Below are 23,029 nucleotides of genomic sequence, written 5' to 3'. Positions count from 1 at the left end.
AATGATTTCCTAGAACACTGCGTGTATTTTAGGCTTTCTTCCCTGTATTGTTCAGTTTTCCCTTTTGTTTTCCCTCTTCTTCCTTTTTTTTTTTTTTTAAAAACATTGTTACAGGCAGCTAGGTGGTGCTGTAAGTAAAGCTCTGGCCCGGAGTCAGGAGGACCCAAGTTCGGTTCTGGCCTCAGACACTTAACACCCACACAAAAAACCAGCCATGTAACCTTGGGCAAGTTACTTAACCCCAATTGCCCTCCAAAAGGCAAAAAAAAAAAAAAGAATTCTTAAGTCTTGGGGTGGCCAGGTAGCACAGCGAGTAAGAGCACCAGCCCCAGTATCGGGATGACCCGGGGATTGAATCCGGGCTACGACACTTAGCACCCACCCAGAAACACCTGGCTGTGTAACCCTGAGCAAGTTACTTAACCCTGATTGCTTAAAAACAAACAAACAAACAAACAAAAAAACATTATTAGATGGGATGGCTCTCTACGAAGAAGAAGAGGGAGGCATGCTGGAGAAATGCCGGCAATATGAAAACAAAAGATACCAATCGAAACGTATTATAATAATGGAGTTCCATTTTGGACATGAATGGAATATGCACATGCGACCTCGTGTGCTGCCAACAGATGGTGGGATGGAACTGTAGCTCAGCAGCTCCATTAGGGCTGGTTATGGAGAACTGGCAGCCTGCTCAAAATCTGCATTGAGATAGTAACTGAATCTGTGGGAGCTGACAAAATCACCAAGGGAGGGAGACCAGAATGAAAAGGAGGTGGGTCGAGACCAACGCTGGAACCAGCACGATGTGCTCAGGGCCTCACACCCTAGGAGACGTGATTCCTCTGCCCAGGGGTACTCTTCCTACCCCATACTCCATCTTCCGATTCCAGCTCAGCTCCAGCAGCCCAACACATCCAGCGGTTCATCTATCCTTGGATTCCATCTAAGGTCCTGTGGCCATTAAGCCTCTCTCCTAGGACCCCTTCCCACTGGTCTGTGGCAGTGTAATGGGGATGTAAATTTTAAGTCTTCCCTGCCCCTAGGCTAAAGTGCACCAGAGCCTGGGGTGGGAGGCTTGTTTTTCAGTAGATACTTTTTGATTGGCCAGTGGGTCAATAAGGTTATTACATTCTCTGAGCCAGGAGAAGGCTATATAAGCCCTGATGTGTAGCTTTGTTTTGGGGCTCACTTTGAGAAATGTTCTGTGATTTGATGAAACTCTGGGAAGTCAGTTGTTGAGAGCCCCCCCCTCCCCTACTTTGAAAAACCCAGATGTTGATTTGGTATGGATGTAATGGTTAGACAGTTTGGAAACTGTCTACTTGATCTGTTTCTGTCTTGATAATTCTGTCTGTATATTCTGAAGTTCGGGGTGCTGACCTTTTTCCCCTGAACTAGGTAAATGATACATATTTGACTGATTAAAGTAGGCTTGTTAACCCATTTTGAGTTGCTTTCCTTTATCAAAGCAGATCTAAGAACCTGTGTGAGCAGCCACCCTGGGGACGCTGGGGTGCTTGCTGCTACAGACAGAGACCCTCCTTCCTGGACCAGGGATCAGAGGTAAAGGTCACTAGTTGCCAGCTGTTGCATATCCTCTATCACCTCATAGTAAAGTCCACCCTAGCCCTTTCCCAATTACCTCTTCTCCACCTCTCTACTGAGCCCTCTGAAACCTTCTGTTGTTGTGATGAGGTAGAAAGTCCACTTAATTTAGAGTCAGAGGACCTAGATTCAAATGCTGGTTCTGTCACTTAACCTCTTGGGCCTCACTTTCCCCATTTGAAAAATGAGGGGATCAGCCTAGATGACCTCCAAGAACCCTTCTGGATCTAAATCTGGGATGCCACAGTGCAAGACTCTTCCTCTCACATTCCTCCCATCACCAAAACCTTGTGTTCTTTCTTGTTCATCCTCTCCAGGGCTGGCTGCGCCTTCTCTCCCATCCCTAACAACACACAGGGCCAGGAGGAACAGTTAGTACTGCCCCTGTTTCTCCCTGCCACTTCTGGACCCCCCTTCTAACCACCACTCATTCTTTAAAGTGCCCAGAGAAGGAGCTGGTATCTTTGGACCTTTAGATCCCTTTCTTCTCCCTGGCAAGTTCAGTAACCAGCTCAAAGTCTTCTTCATGCCAGCCTCCACCCCTTCAAAAACTGTGGCTTCCTGGTACCTCTACTGTCTCAATTCACATCAGTTCCCAACCTACCTCAACTCTTCGCAGAACCAGATGTGCTGAGGTATGACTCCCATCTCCCCACCTCCCCCAGCCCCCTACCAGGGGCCTCCATTCCTTGTTATAGTTCTCTGTTCAGCACAGAGCCTTGCTCAGATTTAGGGAGCAAAAGAAAAATAATGACCCAGAAAAGGAAACTAAGATGAAAGAGTCAGACATGAGAAGTAAGAGAGGGCAAGGCCCCAGAAGCAAAGGAAGGAATTAAAGAGGTGATGTGGTCAGCGGTCTCAAAGGCGCCAGAGGGTTTATGAAGAATGAGAAGCTGCCAGTGATTTGGCAGGTTAGTAATATTGGAGAAAATCATTTTAGTCGAGTGGAGGATTGGGAAGGTAGATTATAAGGGAGTAAGAAATGAGTGGGAGATGAGAAAATGAAATCATAATCAGTGCCATCAACCCTCTCCAAGAGTTTGTCTGGGAAAGAGAGAAGAAATGCAATACTGGGGTCAGGTGAAGGGTTTTGTTTTGTTTTTTTTAAGAATAAGGGATTATATGGAAATTACTACTTTCTCAATAGCTATACTAATGGAGAAGAAACTGAGGCAGGTCCTAATGAGTTGGAAAGGCTTCAAGTAGAGGCCCAACAAAAGATTGCTGACCTGTCATTAGAGGGTTGGTTTGGCTAAGAGCAGAGAGGCTCACCATTGGAGTGGGGTGGAAAATTGTAGGTCAGAACAGCTCCCAAGCACCACCTACCAATACAAGATGGGTGGCAATCTGCTTTTCACAGACATCACCATACTAGTAAAAATCACAGGCCCTTGAAGTGTTCTAGCAGGACACAGTATGAGCTAGCAGAAAAAGCATTAGACCTGGAGTCAGAACACCAGGGTTTAAATCCTGGTCACCAGTGTGATCTTGGGCAGGTCACTTCCGATCTTTGGCCTCCATTTCCTCATGCATAAAATAAAGAAATTGGTTCAAATGATATCCCAGGTTCCTACTAGTTCTAAATCATATGATCCTAAGTAGTACAGCAAATGTCTCCATACTGAATTTCTGCAAAGAGTTATAAAAATGGGCCGACAAATTTAATACAAATTTCCATAAACTTTAAACTAATTGCATGTAAAATATTTAATGCCAATTATACATAAATAGATTACAGTACTAATAACAGCTCAATGTTGTTGGAATAATCGGATTGTAAGAAGAAACATACATCAATGTCTCCAGAGCCTTCTAATTTACCAAACAAATGGATTGGGGTGCACGTGTGTGTGTGTGTGTGTGTGTGTGTGTGTGTGTGTGTGTGAAGCCTGTATACAATCCACACAACAAACACGAATAACAAGCAAAGACAATGAGGACTCTATAAGCCAGCTCCTCCCTACGTGGGCCATGGCACAGACATGACGTTCCTGCTCTGACCATTGGCTGTGCATTAGTCTGGTGAAGTCTCATTTTGATCAGGACATGTTGGTCAGAACTCAAAAGGCTGTCCCATTTCATTAAGTGGAACCAGTTTGGCCTTGGCTGCTCTTTCAGAAGAGGTAAATATACTTCAGAACACAATGTGACAAGTCCGGACTTGGCCAGAAGGGAGACCTGCTAGGAGAGCCAGGACATTTTAATGCTTTAGCCCAGCCTCCTACTACTGATTTACCAACTCTAGTCATTTCTAAGTGTTTTGGCCACCGAACGGTCATTTGACCATGACAAATGTTGTGTGGGCTGGACTGGATGGCCTTTGTGGTCCGTATGTGAATCTGGGACTGACTCTGCAGTTGGAGGATTTCTGTGTCCTAAATCCTTCAAAGTGCTTTATAAACATTAATTAGGCCTCACCTCCACTGGGAGGTGTTATTGGATCCTGAGGGAATGGCATAAATAAGGAATGTGAGAAGCATTCATATTGGTGCACAGCCTATTAAAAATCTGGTGTTTGTGTCTGAGCTTCAAGTACCTTGAGACTAGAGAACAAGCCTTTCTATCAGGGGTGGGGAGGCAAGCACATCTTAGTGCAGGATTGCAGATATTCCAACACAGAACAAAGAGAAAAAAAATTCATTTGTTCTCCTTGACTTCTAAAAAAATGTAATGTTTCCATCTTTCCCCCGTTTTCAAGGGCAAAATAAAGCAATTTCAAAGTTAGCAGTTCTTATTTTGAAAGAGTTTCTGAGACGGTATGGTTTTATGTATTGAGTTCATCAAAGCAGTTAACATCTCAACTGTATTTTTCAGGGGCAACTTTGTCAAATCATACATCAGGTCTTTGGGGTTCTGGAAACAGGCACCAATGATGAGTGAAACCATTTCATGCATTCAAAACCTTCCTTAGATTCCACCCAGTTCCTGGGAACCTCTGAAGACCAGAAGGAGTCTACGAAGCCTTTTTCCAAAATGATCTGTGCCTACTCCTTACCCTCTCCTGGAATGTTGACATGACAGTGGGCAAGTACAGCTAAGGGGGAGGAATAAGTAGCTTAAAAACCAAACAAACCAGCAGTCACTACAACCAGGCGGTGGTGTAGTGTAGGGGGAGAAAACCATGGTTCAGAGTCAGAAGACATTCCAGATTCGGACTCTACTCATGTGATCATGGGTAGTGGCACAGTGGAAGGAACATGAAGCCCAAGATTCAAATTGCTGATACACTGTTTACTACCTGTGTCCTTGGTCAAGTTCCATCCCCTCCTGGCCTCAGTTTTCTCATTTGTAAATTTAGGGGTTGGACTAAATGATCTCTAGCTCAAAGTCCTAAGATTCATGTAATTTCAGTGCCTCAGGTCTTTCACCTGTGAAATGGGTATATTCACACTTGTACTGTCTCTCTCACAGGATCGTTGTAGTAAGGAATTTTTAACCCTAAATTTGCTATAGATTAGGAGCCGTTAGGTACTAGTTGTGGAACAGAATTCAGAGGGCATATTATGCCATCATCAACTGCCCCCAAATGCATCCGTAGTTCCAAATGACATCTTGAACAATGGAGGTAGGATCTCAAAGCCCAAGCAACATCATGGAGATGCTTGATGTAAAGGTTCCCAAAGCCTAAGTCCATGCTGAAGGGGCCACCATGGAATGAAAGCAGTATTCCTTAACAGACAATACAGGAGGCCATTCTATTGTGGGTCATGACCCCAAGTTTAAGCCCTGATCTACATAATCTGCCATCCCAAATCAGTCCTCTTCCAGAAAGAAGGCCAAACAACCATCACCACATATACAAGGCAGTCAGGGTATCTCTATCCCAAGACCTTTTCTTCCCTTCCCCTTCTCATCATGCTTTGAGCTTCTCCCTTCTCCAATCCACCCCCTAAATAGCTGCCAGAGTGATGGCCTGACCACCCCCCCCCCCAATCAATAGATTCCAGTGGCTCCCAGGTGTCACCTGCAAGCTCCTCTGTCTAACTTTTAAAGCCTCAACCTGTCTTTGAAACCTTATTACATGCACATACACACACACGCACACACAGTCCCTTCCCTCACAACATGGTCTAGTAAAACTGGTCTTGCTGCTATTTCACCCCCAGGCTACTCCATCTCCTGGGTCAACATCTGTATACTGGCCAGGCTAACCCCACCACCTGCCTCTTGGGATTCTTCACACCTCTCAAAGTTCTGCTCAAGTGTCACCTTCCTCTCTAGCACCACCTTCCTCTACACAAAAACTTTTCTGATCCCCTGGCTGCTCATTCAGCTCTCCCTCAGAAATATGGCTGGTATATATTCATGTCCCTGTTGTCCCCTCTGAGAGAATCTAAGTTCCCTGAGAGCAAGGATTGGTTCATTTTTGTTATTCTTTGTCCAGTGCCTGGCCCAAGGCCTACTAGGTGCTTGTGGACTGAAGGCTGGTTTGATTCCAATCTCCTCAGCCCAGCTCTTCCCCACATACTTATTCCCCATCACGGCCCCTGAGGGCTGCATTCTCTGCTCCTTCCCTCTCTCTTCCAGTCCACTGGGGGCAGGGAGATCTCCTCCAAGAGAGAGCTCCCATCCCCATCCTCTTCCTCTTCCCATCTCCTTTCTGTTCAGACACAGAGCTTGGAGCTGCTTCCGTTCCCCAGGAGCTCCCTGCCCCTCCTTTAGTCTCACTTTATGTTCGCTCTGGGACAGTCTGCCTGCCTGGAGTTCTCTGAGGTGGATTGGGTCTCCAATGATTATTTTTCCAATTTAATTCAATAAATTTGCATGAGGTTATCAGTATTGTATTAATTACCAATATGTATTAAGTGCTACACACACAGTACTGTGTTAGAAACTCAAGGACATATAACACATAAAGGAGTTTATTTAAAATCTAGTAGAAGATAAGACACAAATATAGATTCTGTAATACCTATTTGTTTAATTGAACTGAATCCACAAAGACCTACAACGTGGCATTAAGTGGAACCTCGATTTTTAAAGGCTATTCCATCAGAGTACAAAGGCTGGCAGGTTCTACCATGTGGGGATGGATTAAAGGACATTCCACAAACATTCTCCATTTAAAGGATTAAAGACTGCAGAGAATTCTGGGAAGATGGTGGAGGTCAGAAAATTCCAAGCTCTCAAGAGTTTCCCCCACAAAAGAGTTAAAATAGAACCTTGGAGTGAACAAAGTGTGGTTGGAGATAAGTAAGAATAGGGGCAGAACCGGGGTCTTCCTGTGACAATTGGAGAACAGAAGAAAAATCCCAGGACAGGTTTGGTCCCAGTGAAGAATAAACACCTCCAGGACAGGTTCTGTTTTTAACAACAAGCAGCAAGCCCTGGGGCTAGGGGGTTTGAGAGGCTGCATTGGCCCCAGCTACAGGAACTTTTACCCCCAGTAGTGAGGGGATTTGGGTGACTAAGCCTGAGAAGATCCAGGGAACCTCTGCTAACAAGGAATGCCAGGCCCAGCTGTGCTGCACTGGAGTGAGAAGGAACCATCACATGCCAGTGAGTGCAGAAGCAGTGGGGCTGAAAACCCCAGGCTGTGGGCACTTACAAGAGGTTGGAGGTTTGGCTTTGATTCTAGGCTACAGGGGAGAACTGAAGATCTGGGGCAAGAGGTACCATGGGGCTAGAGGTGATTACAAAACATAAGCTATTACCACAAAAAATGCACAGGCAAAGGAGAAAGAATACAACCATAGAAAGCTCTGCTCAGGGTTCATCTTCAGAGGAGGATATTAAAGTAAAGAAACCCCCAAAAGGTAGTAACATCAAATGGACACCTACCCAAAAAGAATTCATAGAAGATATTAAAAACAACTTTAAAAATCAAATGCTAGAGATGGACGAAAAACTAAAAAACAAAAGAATGATCCAAGGAAAACAAGGAGGGTGTGAAACAAAAGTCAACCAATTAGAAAATAAGGTCCAGAATCTCAAGGAAGAAAATGACACCTTGAAAATTAGAATTGGGCAAAGAGAAGCCAGCAAAACGATAAGAAATCAAGAAATCATTAAACAAAATATGAATAATAAAAAATAGAAGAGAAAGTGAGCCATTTCATAAGAAAAACGACAGATTTGAGAGTAGACCAAGAAGAGAAAATGTAAAAATAATCATATTAACTGAAAGTTATGATAAAAAAAGAATTGATACAATAACACAAGAAAAAATTAAAGAACATTGTCCTGAAGCATTAGAACAAGGGGGGAAAGAAGAAATAGAAAAAAAATCCATCAATCACCACTTAAAAGAGATCCTATGAGGAAAACTCATAGGAATATCACAGTCAAATTCCAACCCCTCCTAGCTCAAAGATAAAATATCAAAAGCATCAAGATTAAAACAATTTAAATATGAAGGTGACACAATTAGAATTACACAAGACGTAGCAGCAGAGACTAACTTAAAGGACCACAGGTCTTGGACACAATATATCAAAGAGCAAAAAAGCTGGGGCCCCACCAAAAATATCATACCCTGAAAAGTGAAGTATTAACCTGAATGAAAAAAAAATGGACATCTGATAAACTCTCAGACTTTCAAGACTTTGTTTCAGAAAATCCTGAACTTAATAGAAGATTTGACATACAAGAACCAAGAGAAATATAAGGCACATAACAAAGACTGATTGTAAGAGATCCATAAGGACAGACTGTTTACTTTTTATATATGTAAAATGGATGTCTAAGATTCTTATGAATAATTGGGTAGCTCATAATAAAAACTGGGGTAAACCTGAATATGATATAAATTTAAAAAGTAAAACCATTTAGGAACAGCTAAAAAGAGTAATTATTTTATACAAATGAGGTGCAAGAGGAAGAATCAATGCAGAGGAATTAGATGGGGAGGAGGCCTGGCAGTTCTGGTAACCTACTTTCATCAGGAATGGGTTTAAGAGGGAGCAATATAGACATATTTAGAAGAGTATAATAGTCTTCCAAATTGAGAAGAAATAAAATGGTAGGGGTGTAGAAGGGGGGAGAGGATAAGGGAGGGATCTTTAGAGGGGTGGGTGAGAGAATAGGGAAGATAGGGGTATAGAAGGGTTTTTAGATTTATGGGAATGGGAGGACAGGGGAAGGATTCTTGGAGGGGGGTAGGCAAGTAATTAGGAGGGCAAGGTAACGGGTAGAAGTAAAGTAGAGGAGGCAAGAGGGAGAGGAAACAAGAAATATGCACAAACAGAAAAACAAAGACAGGGAGTAGAATAGGTTTGGGAAAATATATGTCTATATATGTATGTATATGTGTATCATATATCTATTGCTATAGAGAAACATATCTAAATGTTGTAGTGGGCAGGGGAAGAACAAAGTAAAAAAGTGTGCAGCAGAGAACAAAAAACTTACAAGGAAACAAAGACAATTTTCAACACAATGTGTATTATTTATCGTACAGGCTTTCTTGAAATGAAAGTTTATTGTTAAATATTTTGAATCCTCTCTTATGTTCTGCTATGCACAAGACAGGCTTTTTTCCTCTTCATTGTATTGAGTTCCAATATTTAAGTTTGGGATATGTTTTTGTTTCTTTTCTCTATTCTGTGTTTGTGTTCTGGCCCTTGAATCTGTATTAAAGACTGACAGTGTCAGTTCTCTCAGGCACATCAGCCTAGTAAACGTAGCTAAGTGTCAATGCAGCCATTGACACTGGGCAAGAGGCCTTCCACAAAGAGCTCAGACTGGATCAATATCTTCCTGGTGACTGCAATGCCAGGGTGGGCAGCCAAAGCCTGCTGTTTAAACATTGGTCACGAGTAACAAATGAAAGAGGACCAAGGTCTATAGACTACATGGAAGCCTCATGTTTCTCTGTAATGAATGTTTTCTTCTAGAAAAGATGGGAGATGTTGGACATGGCAAGCACTGAATGACACAACAAACAATGACATGGATATCTCGATAGACAGAAAACATCTGGTCATTTATCACTCAGTTGTCAGTGTATAATCACACCATCAACTTGTTAGAACAAAGCTGAATAAAAAAGCAGGTAAGGCACACATTTAAAACAACTGCAACCAGACCTACCCAAACAAGTAGAATGGTGCTGAAAAATAGGAGCGGATGAAACAACAGACACTGACTCACACTATTATCATTTCCTAAGGAAGTTTAATGGATACAAATCAATTGCCATAATAAGGGAGACCGAAAGAACCTAAAAACTGCCATGGAAATATTTCCTCTTCTTTGCCTGACAAGAAATATGAAAGCCAATGGTGATGACAACTTAGAATACAAGATCATTTATACAACTCGACAAAAGACGATGATAGAATATCAATACCAGGATCGTCTTAGAAATACCAAGAAACAGCAAAGTTTAAATAAGTATTTATCTACCACCTGCATGCACCATCCTCTCCCCTTAGATGCTGATAGAGAAAGCCGCAGACCTCAAACCCAAGAACCCAGTGCCCACAGCCCTGATCCTGGGTCACTGCCCTTGGAGAGATACAGCCACATCAACTGAAGTCTTAGAACAGAAAGTTTTAGCCATTAAAGGCCTTGGCACAGTAAAGTGATTCAATGCCAGAAACTGATACGATTTTGTCAGCAGAAATGGCATTCCCAAATAGACATTACCATCTGCTTTGCCACTTTACCCTATGGACCATGGGTCCTTTCTATCAGACTGGAAAATAAAATCTGCTACATGTGTTATTTCCCCCATTAGACTGTGAACCCCTTGAGAGAAGGGACTGTCTGACTTTTATCTTTGTATTCACACACTTTGCACAGTGCTTCGTATAGAGTAAGAAATGCCTCATTCAATCATTCATTCATGATTAACCCAGATCATCCCAAGAGCATTTAAGGATACTTCTACTTCCAGCTTCTGGGGGAAAAGACTGTGGAGAAGGATGGGCTAAATTCAGAAGACTCGAACAAAAGCAGAAAAAGGATAATTAAAGCAGAAAACAGACTCCAACAGAAGGGCCCAGGGAAGAAAAGGCAGACCCAAGCAGACGGCTTCAGGAAGAAACAAATATGGAAGAAAGAAGAGAAGATGAAGAACCCAGGGAAGAAGCCTTGAGCTGTAAGAGGAGGAGGAGGAAGAGAAAAGTTAAAAGAGCGGAAGGAAGGAAGGGCTAGAGAAGGAAGAAGGGAAGGCCTCCAGGAGAAGGAGGTAGTGGATAAGACAAGGTAAATGGTCAGTGAGGGAAGGGATAGGAAGCCACATGTGGCTGGCAAGGAATTCTGGAAGGTGAATGAGCAGTAACTGTAAGGCTGCAGGTACCTATGAGCAGGTGCCATAGCAAATCTCCAGGGGAGCTTCTAGCGAGAGAGATGAGAGCTAAGGATCTCACTAGAATGCACAGATGGCAGGGTACACTTTGCAATGATTTGCACAGAGTATACAATGCAAATCTCTCCTGCGCATAGAATAAGCAAATGGCTTCTACCTATGCTCAAAGTACAAGCTAATCTCTTCTTCCTTCTATAGAATAAAAGGGAATACCTTTCCATTTTCTAGGTTATCATGGAGAATGAAATACTGCTTTAAAAAATGGAAGGAGTTTGATGTGAAAGGAGGAAGGACAATGGACCTGAAATGGTCAAGAGGGGATCATTAACTTCTGTGTGTCTGGAGGTTGGAGGCTGGAAAACTGTCACACAGATGAGAATGGGAAGAGAAAGGCCCACAGAATTCTTGGCACTAAGAAAAAGAGGCTCTATTCAGTTCCCACAAAGAGAGAAGTTGTCCATGCACAAGAGGAAGCTGCTCAATCATCAAAACTATTTGGTACGCTAAGAAATAGAGAGGTGGATCAGTAGAATAGATTAAGTACATAAGACATAGTAGTAAATAATCTACTGTTTGATAAACCCAAAGACTCCAGCTTTTGGGATAAGAACTCAGTATTTAAGAAAAACTGAGAAAACTGGAAAATTGTATGGCAGAAACTAGACATAGACCAACATCTCACACCATACACCAAGATAAGGTCAAAATGGGCACATGATTTACACATAAATGGTGATATCATAAGTAAATTAGGAGAGCAAGGAATAGTTTATCTGTCAGATCTATGGCAAAGGGAAGAATTTATGACCAAAGAAGAGATAGAGCTTTATGAAATGTGAAATGGATAATGTTTATTACATTAAATTAAAAAGGTTTTGCACAAAACCAATGCAACCAAGATTGGAAGGAAAGCAGAAAGACTTTTTTTTGGAGGGGGGGAAGGCAAGTTAATTGGGGTTAAGTGACTTGCCCAAGGTCATACAGCTAATAAGTATGTCAAGTATCTGAGGCTGGATTTGAACTCAGGTCCTCCTGACTCCAGTGGGGTCAGAGCTCTATTCAGTGCCCCACCTAGCTACTCTAAGATACTTTTTTTACAGAAATCTTTACAACAAATGTCTCTGATAAAGGCCTCAATTCTCAAATATGTAAATAACTGAGTCAACTTTATAAGAATACAAGTCATTCTCCAATTGATAAATGGTCAAAGGATATGAACAAGCAATTTTCAGATTAAGAAATTAAAGTTATCTATAGTCATATGAAAAAATGCCCTAAATCACTATTGATTAGAGAAATGCAAATTAAAACAAAACTGAGGTACTACCTCACACTATCAGATTAGCTAATATGACAGAAAAGGAAAATGATAAATGTTTGAGATGTGGGAAAATTAGGACACTAATGCAGTGGTGGTGAAATTGTGAACTGATCCAATCATTCTAGAGACCAATTTGGGACTATGTCTAAAGGGAAATTAAATTGTTCCCACAAGTACTAGGTCTGTATTCGAAAGAGAGCGTAAAAAAGGGGAAAGCACCCACATGTACAAAACTATTTATAGCAGCTCTTTCTGTGGTGACCAAGAATTGGAAACCGAGGGGATGACCATCAATTGAAGAATGGCTGAACAAATTGTGGAATATGAATGTAATGGAATACTATTGTGCTACAAGAAATGATGAGTAGGCAGACTTCAGAAAAACCTGGAAAGATTTCTATGAACTGATGCTGAGTGAGGTGAGCAGAACCAAGAGAACATTGTAAAACAGTAATAGCAACATTGCGTGATGACCAACTTTGATACTGACTTAGTTCTTCTTAGCAATACAAGACAATTCCAGAACACTCTAGATGAAAAATGCTGTCCACCTCCGGAGAAAGAACTATGAAGTATGAATATAGTCTAAAGCATACTATTTTCACTTTTGTTGTTTTTTGTATGTTTTCCCTTTTGTTCCGTTTCTTCTTTTACAACATGACAAATGTGAAAATATGTTTTTTTAAAAAGAGGAAGCTGCTATGTTGGGGCTCCCCAGGTGTTATCAGGATCAGAGGAAGAGGCCAGAAGTAGTAGTTGGCAGCTCCCTGCTGTGAAGCCTTCTGAAGCTGCTATTTTTTTTTTTAAACTTAACAACAAGAGAGGTCTGCTATCTTCTTGGGGCAGAACCTCCCAAGACTTGTCAAAATGAAAGATTACTGGCTTATAGCACAGTCCTAACACATGGGCATGCACGATTCTGGCAGCAGGGACCTTGAAAGCAGGCTGAAAGTTTACAATGTCTTGGGCAAGAAACTGAGGACCACAGGGGAACAGGACGTATTGTCATTACTCCTGTCCTCTGAAGAGAAGAGATTCAAAACGGCCTATTTTGGAAGGGAACAGCTGGTTGAGAGGATGACATCTGAGAATGGGATTTGTATTTCTAGAGCAAGGCTTAAAATTCAGGAATGGCAGGAAAGCAGCCAGGGATGAGGTGAATCAAGCAAGAGCTGATAAGAACACATTGGCCTGGAGTCTGTCTAATGCCGTCAAAAGGGCGTTAGAATTATAGCTAATAATAGCCAACAGTTTCATAGAGCCTGCTATGTGCCAGGTGCCATACTAAACATGTTACAATTATAATCTTGTCTGACCCTCACAATAGCCCTAGGAGGTAGATGCTATTTTAAAGATGAGGAAACAGACACACAGAGGGGAAGTGACTTGCTCAGGGTCACAGAGATGGGAAGTGTTTGAGGCCACATGTGAAGTCAGGACTTCCTGACTCCCAAGCCCAGCACAGTATCCCCTGCCGGAAATAGTCACGAAACCAAATATCATAGCTGTTATGTGGAGAGATGTATACCAGTAGAAGGTAGATACAGTTTGTAAGCAGATATTGTTTCATTCATTATATTTGTAATTCCCACTACAAAATTCAAAATTCTGTGTCTAGCAGGGAGCTAGCCCTTGATAAATGTTTGTTGACTGACTGGTTGAATAAGATACCCAAGGAGCTCACAGGAAACAAAATCCAAGCAAGGAGATGATTAAAAAAAAAAAAAGCATGGCCTTCAATGGCCATGCACAAATGTACAAAGTAAGAGAAAGAAGCCAAACGAAGTGGACATCCTAATGCAAGGAGGCCAATTTGACTCTCAGAGGTGTCACAGAGACTTGGTAGAATGAGACCCAGATTAGAACATGGCTCTGGAATGGCTTATCCCATTCAAAAGAAATGGGGGGCGGGGAGAAGTAGCAAAGGGAAGTGTGGAAAAGCATTATATATTAAGAAAATGAACTCTTGTGATTCAAAAGTTCAGGCAGTGGAGGGGAAAGCATGGTGGCAACCACGGAGGGTAATACCAAGAGAGGCAGAATTGGAGACCACATTGCCGTCAGAGCACACAGCAGAGAACCTGTAGAGAAAGGGGAATAGGCAGGAGTTTAGGGACACATCCTGAACCTGGCATGGAGGAGCGATGGCTCATGGGGATGGGGACAGATCAATAAACTAGATATCTGCTAGAGCTCTCAGCCCAAAGCAGAGCAGCTAATAATTCTTGACTTGCTAATTAAATCAATCTTAATGAAAGAATTTCTTCCTTCTAAAGGTAAAAGGAACAACAAATGGGAATTCTTATTCCTGATTCTCACCATCAGGCGGATCTGGCTGGAAATGATTGGGAACCTTGTGGGAAAGTGACCATTTTGTAATTTGTGAGAGGGAAGCAGACAAAAGGCAACAACAGTCTGATGGGCCCTGTAAATTTTGGGAGAGCAGATTTCAAAGAGTTTGGGGAAAGCACAGACAGAATTGCATGGAATATAATTCTATAGTCATCCTGGGAATTCTGGAAAGCTCTCTGAGCACAGTGGCAACAGTGTCTGCCAGGGGAGGTTGATGCTAGGAGATCTCTTGAGCTCAGGAGTTCTGAGCAGCAGAGGGTTATACTCATTGGGGGGCGGGGGGAGGTCTTTGGAATTAATCAGGTGAGGCAATCAGGCAACGTCAAACAAGTGTGGGAAGTTGTGGGCCACCAGCTTTTACAAGGAAAGGCAAACAAGTCTAGGTTACAAATGGAGGAGGTCAAAGTTTGTGTGTCCATCACAGTGGCAAATTTTTTGAATATATACTCCCAATTTATCTTTCTTGCAAATTATAAGCATGTACTAATGTATGAATATATTATATAGAATTCTAAAAGGAAAAATTAAAGGATGAGATAAAGAGGAAATAAGCAATATTGTAAGCATTTTGTTTTATTTATAATAGAACAAAAAATGTTTTTATTCCCTTAAAATTATTGACCATAATTTTTAACAAGGGCAACATGACTGGCTATCCTTCCTTTTTTGAATCTTTGGTTAGCAAGATTGTATTGTTACTGTATAAAAGTAATTGAGAGGCCCAGTTTTCAAGAGAGCTTATTTAGATACTTGGTTTCAATGGTTTTCACTGCTGAACAAGATTGTGGCAAAGATAGGGTTCTAAAGAGAAGAGATGCTGAACTCAACACGATGCTTCTTTTTTCAGTGCCGTCATAATAGAAAAGGTTTTGTTGAAATCTGGATAGTAAATTTCCATCTTCTCTGACATCAATCAACTAGTTATTGCCAAGAAACTGGAAGATGTTGCATTTCTTGTATTCTTTACAAATGGGATTAAAACCAACCACCCTGATTTGGCAGATTTTTAGGAAGGTCGGGTTAGGAAATCCGGCTTTTGAGTGTGAATGTACAGACAGGACTAAGGTCGTTTTCTGCAACAAAAGCTTTGTTTTTTAGTGCTGTGCTAATTTTGATCACTTCATGCTATCATTAGCTAATAACTCAAGGGACAAAGTGTGAAGGCCATTATTAATGGAAGTGGATAGAAATCCATATTTCAAATGATCCTGATAATTTCTGATTGTTTTTGTCCAACTTCTTATCTGATCCGCTATTTTTATCTCACAAAATGGCTAAGAGCTGGGACTCATCACCTCAGCCATTGTGTGCTTGTGTTTGAATTATTAGCATCATTTTCTGTTTCCCCAGTCTCTTTGTATGAGTAAGCCATCTGCTTATATTGTGATGGCTACTTACTTCAGTTCAAATGAGATGATATACTCGTAAATCTGCTTAAAGGGGAACACTACACTATGATGAAAGCAAACAGATAAGTGAAGGTACCCTTGCCTAACCTCCACTTTTCCTATAGAACACACCTCACAATGTATGGACCAAGCAGCAAAGGTCAAACCATATACAAAATATTAATAAAACCATTTAAAGTGAAAAACTCTAACCATGATGGCTAATATTGTTCCTTCCATCTCAATGGATGATCTTGCAGATTCCCTGGAGGTGGACATCCTCCCATCTAGAGCCCACTGGTCTAAAGAAAACAATGTGGCTGCACAGGGTACTCACCAATAACTTATATTTGAAAGGGAGGTATAGAAGATACAGGTAATATATACATTACGGGGCAGACAATGGAACATTAATACAGAAATGTGGCATATAAGAATATGCGCTTAAGCTCAAAATAATTGAAGATGACTAAGGAATATAAAAAAGGTTGGATTCTTTAAGCTAGACTGGGGGAAAAGGAGAATCAAAGAAAGGGTCAGATTATTGCTTGGGGCAAAGTGAGAATGGTAATGGCTGACTGAGAGGGCTCTCAGCCCTTCAGCTGCTTCAGTTTTCTCTTTAAGAAAAACATCTCTGGACTGGAAGGGCAGGACAAAAATGGCCAACAGGGTGCGGTGACAACCACGATAATTCAGGAGATGAGTTCACCTAGAGTGGCTGTGTCAAACATGTGGCTCCCCCCACCATCCCCCAGGATGACTCAAAGCAGATTCACATGGAAATGGAGAACACGTAACAAAATGAATAAAAATGCAGTATGACATAGATTGTAAATTCACATTGTAAAATGAAGTTACTAGTGGCCCAACCTGCAGGGATCCTTCTGCATAATTAGAGGCCCTCCTTCTCTTTGAGTTGGATTGCCTTGGCCTAGGGAAGGAGAAGAAGCAAAAGGCAGGATTCTGAATTCCCGAATCAACGTCACTGAACTTGGAAAGATCGTGATGAACTAAAGAGGTGCCAGAGAACTGGAAAAGGGCAAAGCTTGTCCCGATAGCACAAAAAAAGGTAAAGAATCAAGTCTGCAAGCTACAGGTTCATAAGCCTGCGATGCATAATTCATCAGGACACGCTGACCTCTCTCAATATGCCTGCAATCTGACTAACTAATGTTATTCCTAGCCAGACAGTGAAGGACTGTTTATGAGGCTTGCTCCCAGGAAGGGCTGGCCACCCTTCCTGGAGCCAAGCGTTTCTAAACGGGAATGCTCTCAAAGATGTTTTCTTTCCCACCCATCATGCACTGAACTGGCAAAATGCCTTCTTGGTTGGAAGAAATGACTAAAAGCGGGTAGTCCTGAGTCATCTTTGGGGAGTTTCCCCTGTGGTATGGACACATAGCCCAGGACTTCTGCAATGAGACTCTGGAGGCTGACCTGGTATGCCCCAGCTGGGTGATCTGGGTGTAGACAATTCCTACAGATGTTGATCAATTGTGGTGATACTGGATAACTATCGAGACTTACTGAATGTGACTGAACTCACAGTGACATATTATTGTGACATAACTATTGGGATTTACTGATTGAGACCGATGTTACTGTTTACTTACTGAGACCTATTGTTTTATTAATAAATAAATATGTGTGTGTGTATGTATATACATACATACATATATATATATACACGACTTTGATACTCTGTGTCATTTCTGAACTAATCTGAATCAAAACTACATTAAGCTGCAGCAAAGAAGGTTACTTTGCAACACAGAGCCTGACCTTGATTTGTGGCAAACTTCTGATCCCTAATTCTGATCATTCCAGATTTTGTCCATTTTTTTTAAACCAAGACCAAATGCCAGTTCAGTGCATGATTCCACAGCTGGGCAGTCTAGCAAGCCCAAGGACCCTGAGAGAGGAGAGACACGACAAGCCAGTCAAACCACCCCTGCTACCGCCCCACAACCCTCAGATCCCAGCCAGCTTGCCTCATGACCACTATGAGGTCACTGTGCCCAAGGACCTGAGAACAACAGCAGCCCTCTGGCCTTTTTTCCACTCAGCAAAGGTCCATGAGAAGGGATCTAACACACTCCTTCCACCAACTGTCACTGATCCCAGCCTGGCAGGCCCCTGGCCCTGCTTTCAGCCTAGCTGGTAGCCATTGGCAACCTTTGTACATGCTCCAGCCCCTGAGACTGAGGACCCTAAAAGAAGAGTCTGTAGCACCATCAAATAGTTCAACATCATTGAACGCTAAGGGATATGAGGCCCTACTATGGGGTTTGTGACATGTGTGTTGTCTCTCCCAATGAGAACTTGAGCTGTCCAAGAGCTGGGCCAATCAAACTTTTCTACTGTATGCACAACGATTAACATAGTGCTTTGTACACAGTAAGAGCTTAATACATGCTTTTTCATTCCTTTAGCCAAGCATTTCATGCCATTCTAATGGAGAAGAGGGAGAGATAAGAGACTAAAGCTAAATCCAGAAGGGCCGTCAGCCAGAAGAGTAGCCATTCAGTTGCACCTGGAAGGGAGCTGAGCTCAGCAGCCAGCCAGCTGGTATCTTTTTCTGAAAGACATATGTGGTTAAAGGTCTAGAGAGAATGCTCATGGAATGTGCAGATACCCAATGTCGGCGGGGATGATTGGCTCATGTTATGAGCAAGTCAGCATCCCAAAGGACCTTGATAGCCTAGAACCCTGGGCTGAAGAGAAGGTCACCTTCAAAGGAAACTATAGTCTTTTATAGTTGGGTTGAAACAGTGTCTTTACAAGCACCAGATGAGGGAGGTCTTGCTAGGGAGAGCAGGTCATTCAAGAAGCCTTTCATGGACTACAAACTGAACACAGGCTAGACAGTCAAAAAAATCCAAGCTAATTCAACCTTCAGCTATATGGGGAAGCATCATGTCCAGGGCTAGAGGGTGGAAGAAAGGGGGCGAATGAGCATTATTTAGGTGCCCATTCTGGGCAAGGTACTGGGCTAAATGCTTTTTACAAACATTATCCCATTTGATCTTCACAACCTTGGGAGGCAGGTATTATTATTATTCTTCTCATTTTATAGCTGAGGAAACTGAGGCAAACAGAGTTAAGTGACTTGCTCAGGGCTACACAGTAAGTGTCTGAGGATGGATTTTAACTCAGGTCTTCCTGACTCCAAGCCCAGCTCTCTATCTACTGTGTACCACCAGCTGGTTTGGGGGTGGGGAGAGTGAGGAATAGGGGGCACAGTAAAAATCACAGTGTCCTCTGATCTGGTCAGACCACATATAGAATACTGTACTCATGTCTGGGTGTCACAGTTTAGAAAATACCATCAAGAAGTTGGAAAACTGGGCAGCTAGGTGGCACAGTGAATTAGAGTACCGGCCCTAGAGTCAGGAGGACCTGAGTTCAAATTCGGCCTTAGACACTTAACACTTACTAGCCGTGTGACCTTGGGCAAGTCACTTAACTCCAACGGCCCCTATGAAAGGCAAAAAAGAAAGAAAGAAAGAAATTGGAAATGTCTAAAAGAGGGCAACTAAGATGATGAAAAGCATTGCACTGGAGATATTAAACTGAAAGACGCTAAGCCTTAGGAGGAAGGGGGGGCAGAGAGAGAGGGGGACAGAGAAAGGAGACAGGAAAAGAAGAGAAGTGAAGGGAATGGAAGAGAAGGAAAAAGAAGAGAAAGTGAGAGGAGAGGAGAAGAGAGGAGGGGAGGGAGGGAAAGAGAAGAGAATTGAAGGAAGGGGAGGGGAGGGGAGAGACACAGAGAGAGACTGAAAGAGAAAAGAGAAGAGAAGGGAAAGGAAGGAGAAGGGAAGAGAAGAAATGAAAAGAGGGGAGAGACAGAGAGATGGAGAGAGACAGAGAACTCTCTTCAAGTATCTGAAGGGCTGCTGAATAGAAGAAGGTGAAGACTAGCTTTGCTTGGCCTTAAAACACAGAACTAGAAATGATCCAGGGCATAACACCAGCTTCTTATTCATAGCAGGCAGTTAAGAAATGGTTTAGCTGAACTGAGTTCAGCAGGAGCGGGAGCTGTAAGGAGGCCCATGGGCCTGGATGTGTGGGATGGGTCCCCATTGGGCTCCCTTCAGCTCTTCAGGCAAAGGCTGGCAGACCACTAGCTCAGGTATATTGCAGTGGGAAGATTTTGTTCAGGGAAGAGTTGAACTGGTTGGCCACTGGGGTCCTTCCACATATAGATCCTGTGACTTGCCCAAAGGCAAACAGGTAAAAGTAGCAGTGCCACAATTTAATGCCAGCTGCCCTGGCCTCTCCTACTGAACCTGGCCTTAGGATCAACTTACTAGCCAAGGGAGGCAGCCTGTCAACATGACTGGTGTGCTGGCCTCTGGGATCAGAAGGACCTGGGCTCAAATCCCACCCTGGACTCTTTTTGTCTTAATGACCATGGGCAAGTCACTTAACCCCTTGGCCTTGACTTCCTCATCAGGAAAAGAAGAGCTGCTGGTGGGGCCGTCACAAGACATCTGTCTTTCCCATCAGCTCCTCCCCTGGGCCTCACCTTGGCCACCTGTAAAAGGCACGCGCTTTACCTGAACCTCTCAGCACACCCAGGAAGCACGTGCTACAGGCGCGTCTCTCCTGGGAGGGAGCCGGCAGAAGCTTTAAGGAGTCACACGAAGGTCTCTCTTAAGGACACACCGCCTAACTCCGCGTCTGTGCGGCGGGGCGCCCGGCCAGCCTCGGGGAGAGCCCGCTCACCGCGGGAAGGCTCCCCCAGCAGGGGGCCTGTCCCTTCAGCGCTCTGGGGCAGGGAGCCGATAACAGAACGGCCTCCTGCGGGTGATCGCCGCCAGTAACGGAGCCGCGACCCGGCCCCGGGGACGGCCTGCAGAGGCGGGATGCCCCAGTACGGGGGCACGCACACGGGTGGGGAGCAGCCACGGGGCAGGCCCCTTCCCCACGTCCGTCCGCCCCTCCTCTGAGCCTCAGTTTCTCGGTCTGTTATAGACAATAATATGACAAATACGGCCCCGGCACATACACATGATATAATATAATGTAATATAATAATAACATAAATACAACATGGCACAGCCCCAGGCAGGGCTCGGGGGACCCCGAGTTCGAATCCAGCCTCAGACACCCACGAGCCGTGTGGCCCTGGGCCAGTCACCGGCCCCAGCCTCAGTTTCCCCGGCCTGCACAGCGGGGGTTGACACCGCCCCTTCCCCCCGGCCGCGGCCGTAAGTAGGACCCCGGGGAGAAGCGCCCCTCGCCCCGCCCGCGCCGGGAGGTCCACAAAGCGCTTTGCACACTTGAGAGCGCCAGGAGGAGGAGGAGGAGGAGGAGGCTTCCCCGGGCTCCCTGGATCCGCGGCCCGGCCGCACACACTCACCTCCGCCGTCCCCTGCTGTCAAAACTGCACAGACTTCCGGCCGTCCCCTCCCGGTGCCCGCCCCTCCTGGGACCGTTCATTGGGCCCGCCCCCTGGCGCTCTACTGGTGCACCTGGGGGGGAGGTGGGGTCGCGCGCCATGCTCGAATTCCTATTGGTCGGAGCCTCCGCCGCTCAGCCAGCCTCGGACTCCGCCTCCCTGCCCTCTGTCCCGAGTATCGTACTGGCGGTTGACCCTGGGAGCTTGGAGGGGGCGGGGCGGGGCGAGGGGGCGGGTCTGGAAGGAGGGGCAAGGTCGGAGGGAGGGAGGGAGGGGGAGGAGAAAGGAAATAGGCCCGGCTGTGGGAGAAATTCACCACGTCGGAGGGGAATCCACCCAGCGTGGGAGGGGCGGGGAATAAACGCGAGTGAGGGGGATTCGGCCCCGCTATGGGCGGAATAAACCACGGATGAGGCCAATAAACTGGTCATGAGAGCAATGAGGGGCATATGCCCGACTGGGGGGAAGAGGACCGCTGTCCACGAGTGACCACACCGGCTGTGGGGATTGGGGGAAGGGGGACCCCTATGGGGGGAATAGTCAGTGAGGAAAATACACCCTAATGAGAGGAATCAGCTCGGCGGGGGGGAACAAGCCCTGAATGAAGGAAACCTGGCCATGGGGGAAAATGAGCCCCATGAGTGAAATCAAGCTGACTATGGGGGAATTCACCATCTAGAAGGGAAAGAAACCCACCTAGGAGGGCGGACAGCCACTGGTGAGGGGACTAAGGAGTCTGGGAAGGAAACACGCCCAGCGGGTGGCGGGGGGTATTGTACAAAGGAAATCAAGGGGGTCGTTCCTCTGGGAGAGAAATCAATCCAGTAAAAGCAGGAGTGGGGCGGTGGGCGTCCTTGTCCTTGAGGGAAATAAACTGAGTCACAAAGGGAATGAAGCTGGTAGGGCAAATGCACTCATCTGTGTAGGGTACCCTGTGTCTGGGGGGAAGGGACCCACGTAGGATCTCAGGGGGACAGCAGCGCCTGGGAGGGAGCTGCTTCTCTGAGGGGAGTCATCTGTGATTCTGTTCCTGAATCCCGTCTAAGAGGATGCGATAAACCCATCTATGTGTGAGTCTCCCTGTCTAGGAGGGCAGCCCCTTCCTTGCAAGAGGGAAATAGAGAAACAAGTCTGTGAACCAGGCTTGTCTTTGATTTGAAGAAATGAACCCATCTGGGAGAGTTCCCAGTTTATGAGGAAACCTTGACCCTTGGATAAGTAAATTCTTTTTTTTTAAATTAAATTGGTTTGTTTATTTACTTTTATTTTACAACATTCAGTTCCATAATCCCTTGAGTTTCAAATTTTCTCCCCCTCCCCCCACCCATCATGGCGGCATTCACTCGAATATAGGATCTATAGGATCTACAAATATCTTCACATTAATCATTAGTCAGTTTGTAAAGAAGGATTATAACTGTTGGAATGATCAGTGGGAAAGAGGAAACAAAACAAGAAAAAGAAACACAAATAGTTTGTTTCAATCTGCATTCAGACTCATCTCTTTCTCTGGATGTGGACATCTCTTTCGATCATGAGTCTTTTGGAGTTGTCTTATAACCTTACATTGCTGAGAGGAGCCCAGTCTATTGAAGTTAGTCATCACACACACATTGTGTCTGTGATCGTGTACAGATTTCTCCTGGTTCTGCTCTTCTCACTCAGCATCAGTTTATATAAGTCTCTCCAGGTTATTAGGAAGA

At 44.2% G+C, this 23,029-nt stretch overlaps 1 protein-coding gene across 9 annotated transcripts in view; it reads right to left on the bottom strand.

The window, feature by feature from the left end:
• TANGO2 (transport and golgi organization 2 homolog) overlaps positions 1–21,389 on the bottom strand; it is a 169,579-nt gene extending 148,190 nt beyond the window's left edge. For 5 of the 9 annotated variants that reach the window (XM_069100850.1, XM_069100849.1, XM_069100851.1 and 2 more), the window contains exon 1: positions 21,288–21,383. In XM_069100850.1, the coding sequence (XP_068956951.1) occupies positions 21,288–21,367 (80 nt within the window). In that variant the 5' untranslated portion in view covers positions 21,368–21,383. Of the gene's footprint in view, positions 1–21,287 lie in introns of all 9 variants that reach the window. The other 4 variants (XM_069100857.1, XM_069100853.1, XM_069100855.1 and 1 more) reach the window with 3 other exon arrangements.
• Between the last annotated feature and the right edge of the window lie 1,640 nt (positions 21,390–23,029).

The sequence above is a fragment of the Petaurus breviceps genome, unplaced genomic scaffold (assembly GCF_028583685.1).
Source record: "Petaurus breviceps papuanus isolate PSGF00001 unplaced genomic scaffold, PetGlider_PUasm1.0 428, whole genome shotgun sequence".
Taxonomy (NCBI): Eukaryota; Metazoa; Chordata; class Mammalia; order Diprotodontia; family Petauridae; genus Petaurus; species Petaurus breviceps.
Note: the sequence above shows the minus strand (reverse complement) of the source record. Positions and strands in the feature narration are given on the sequence as shown.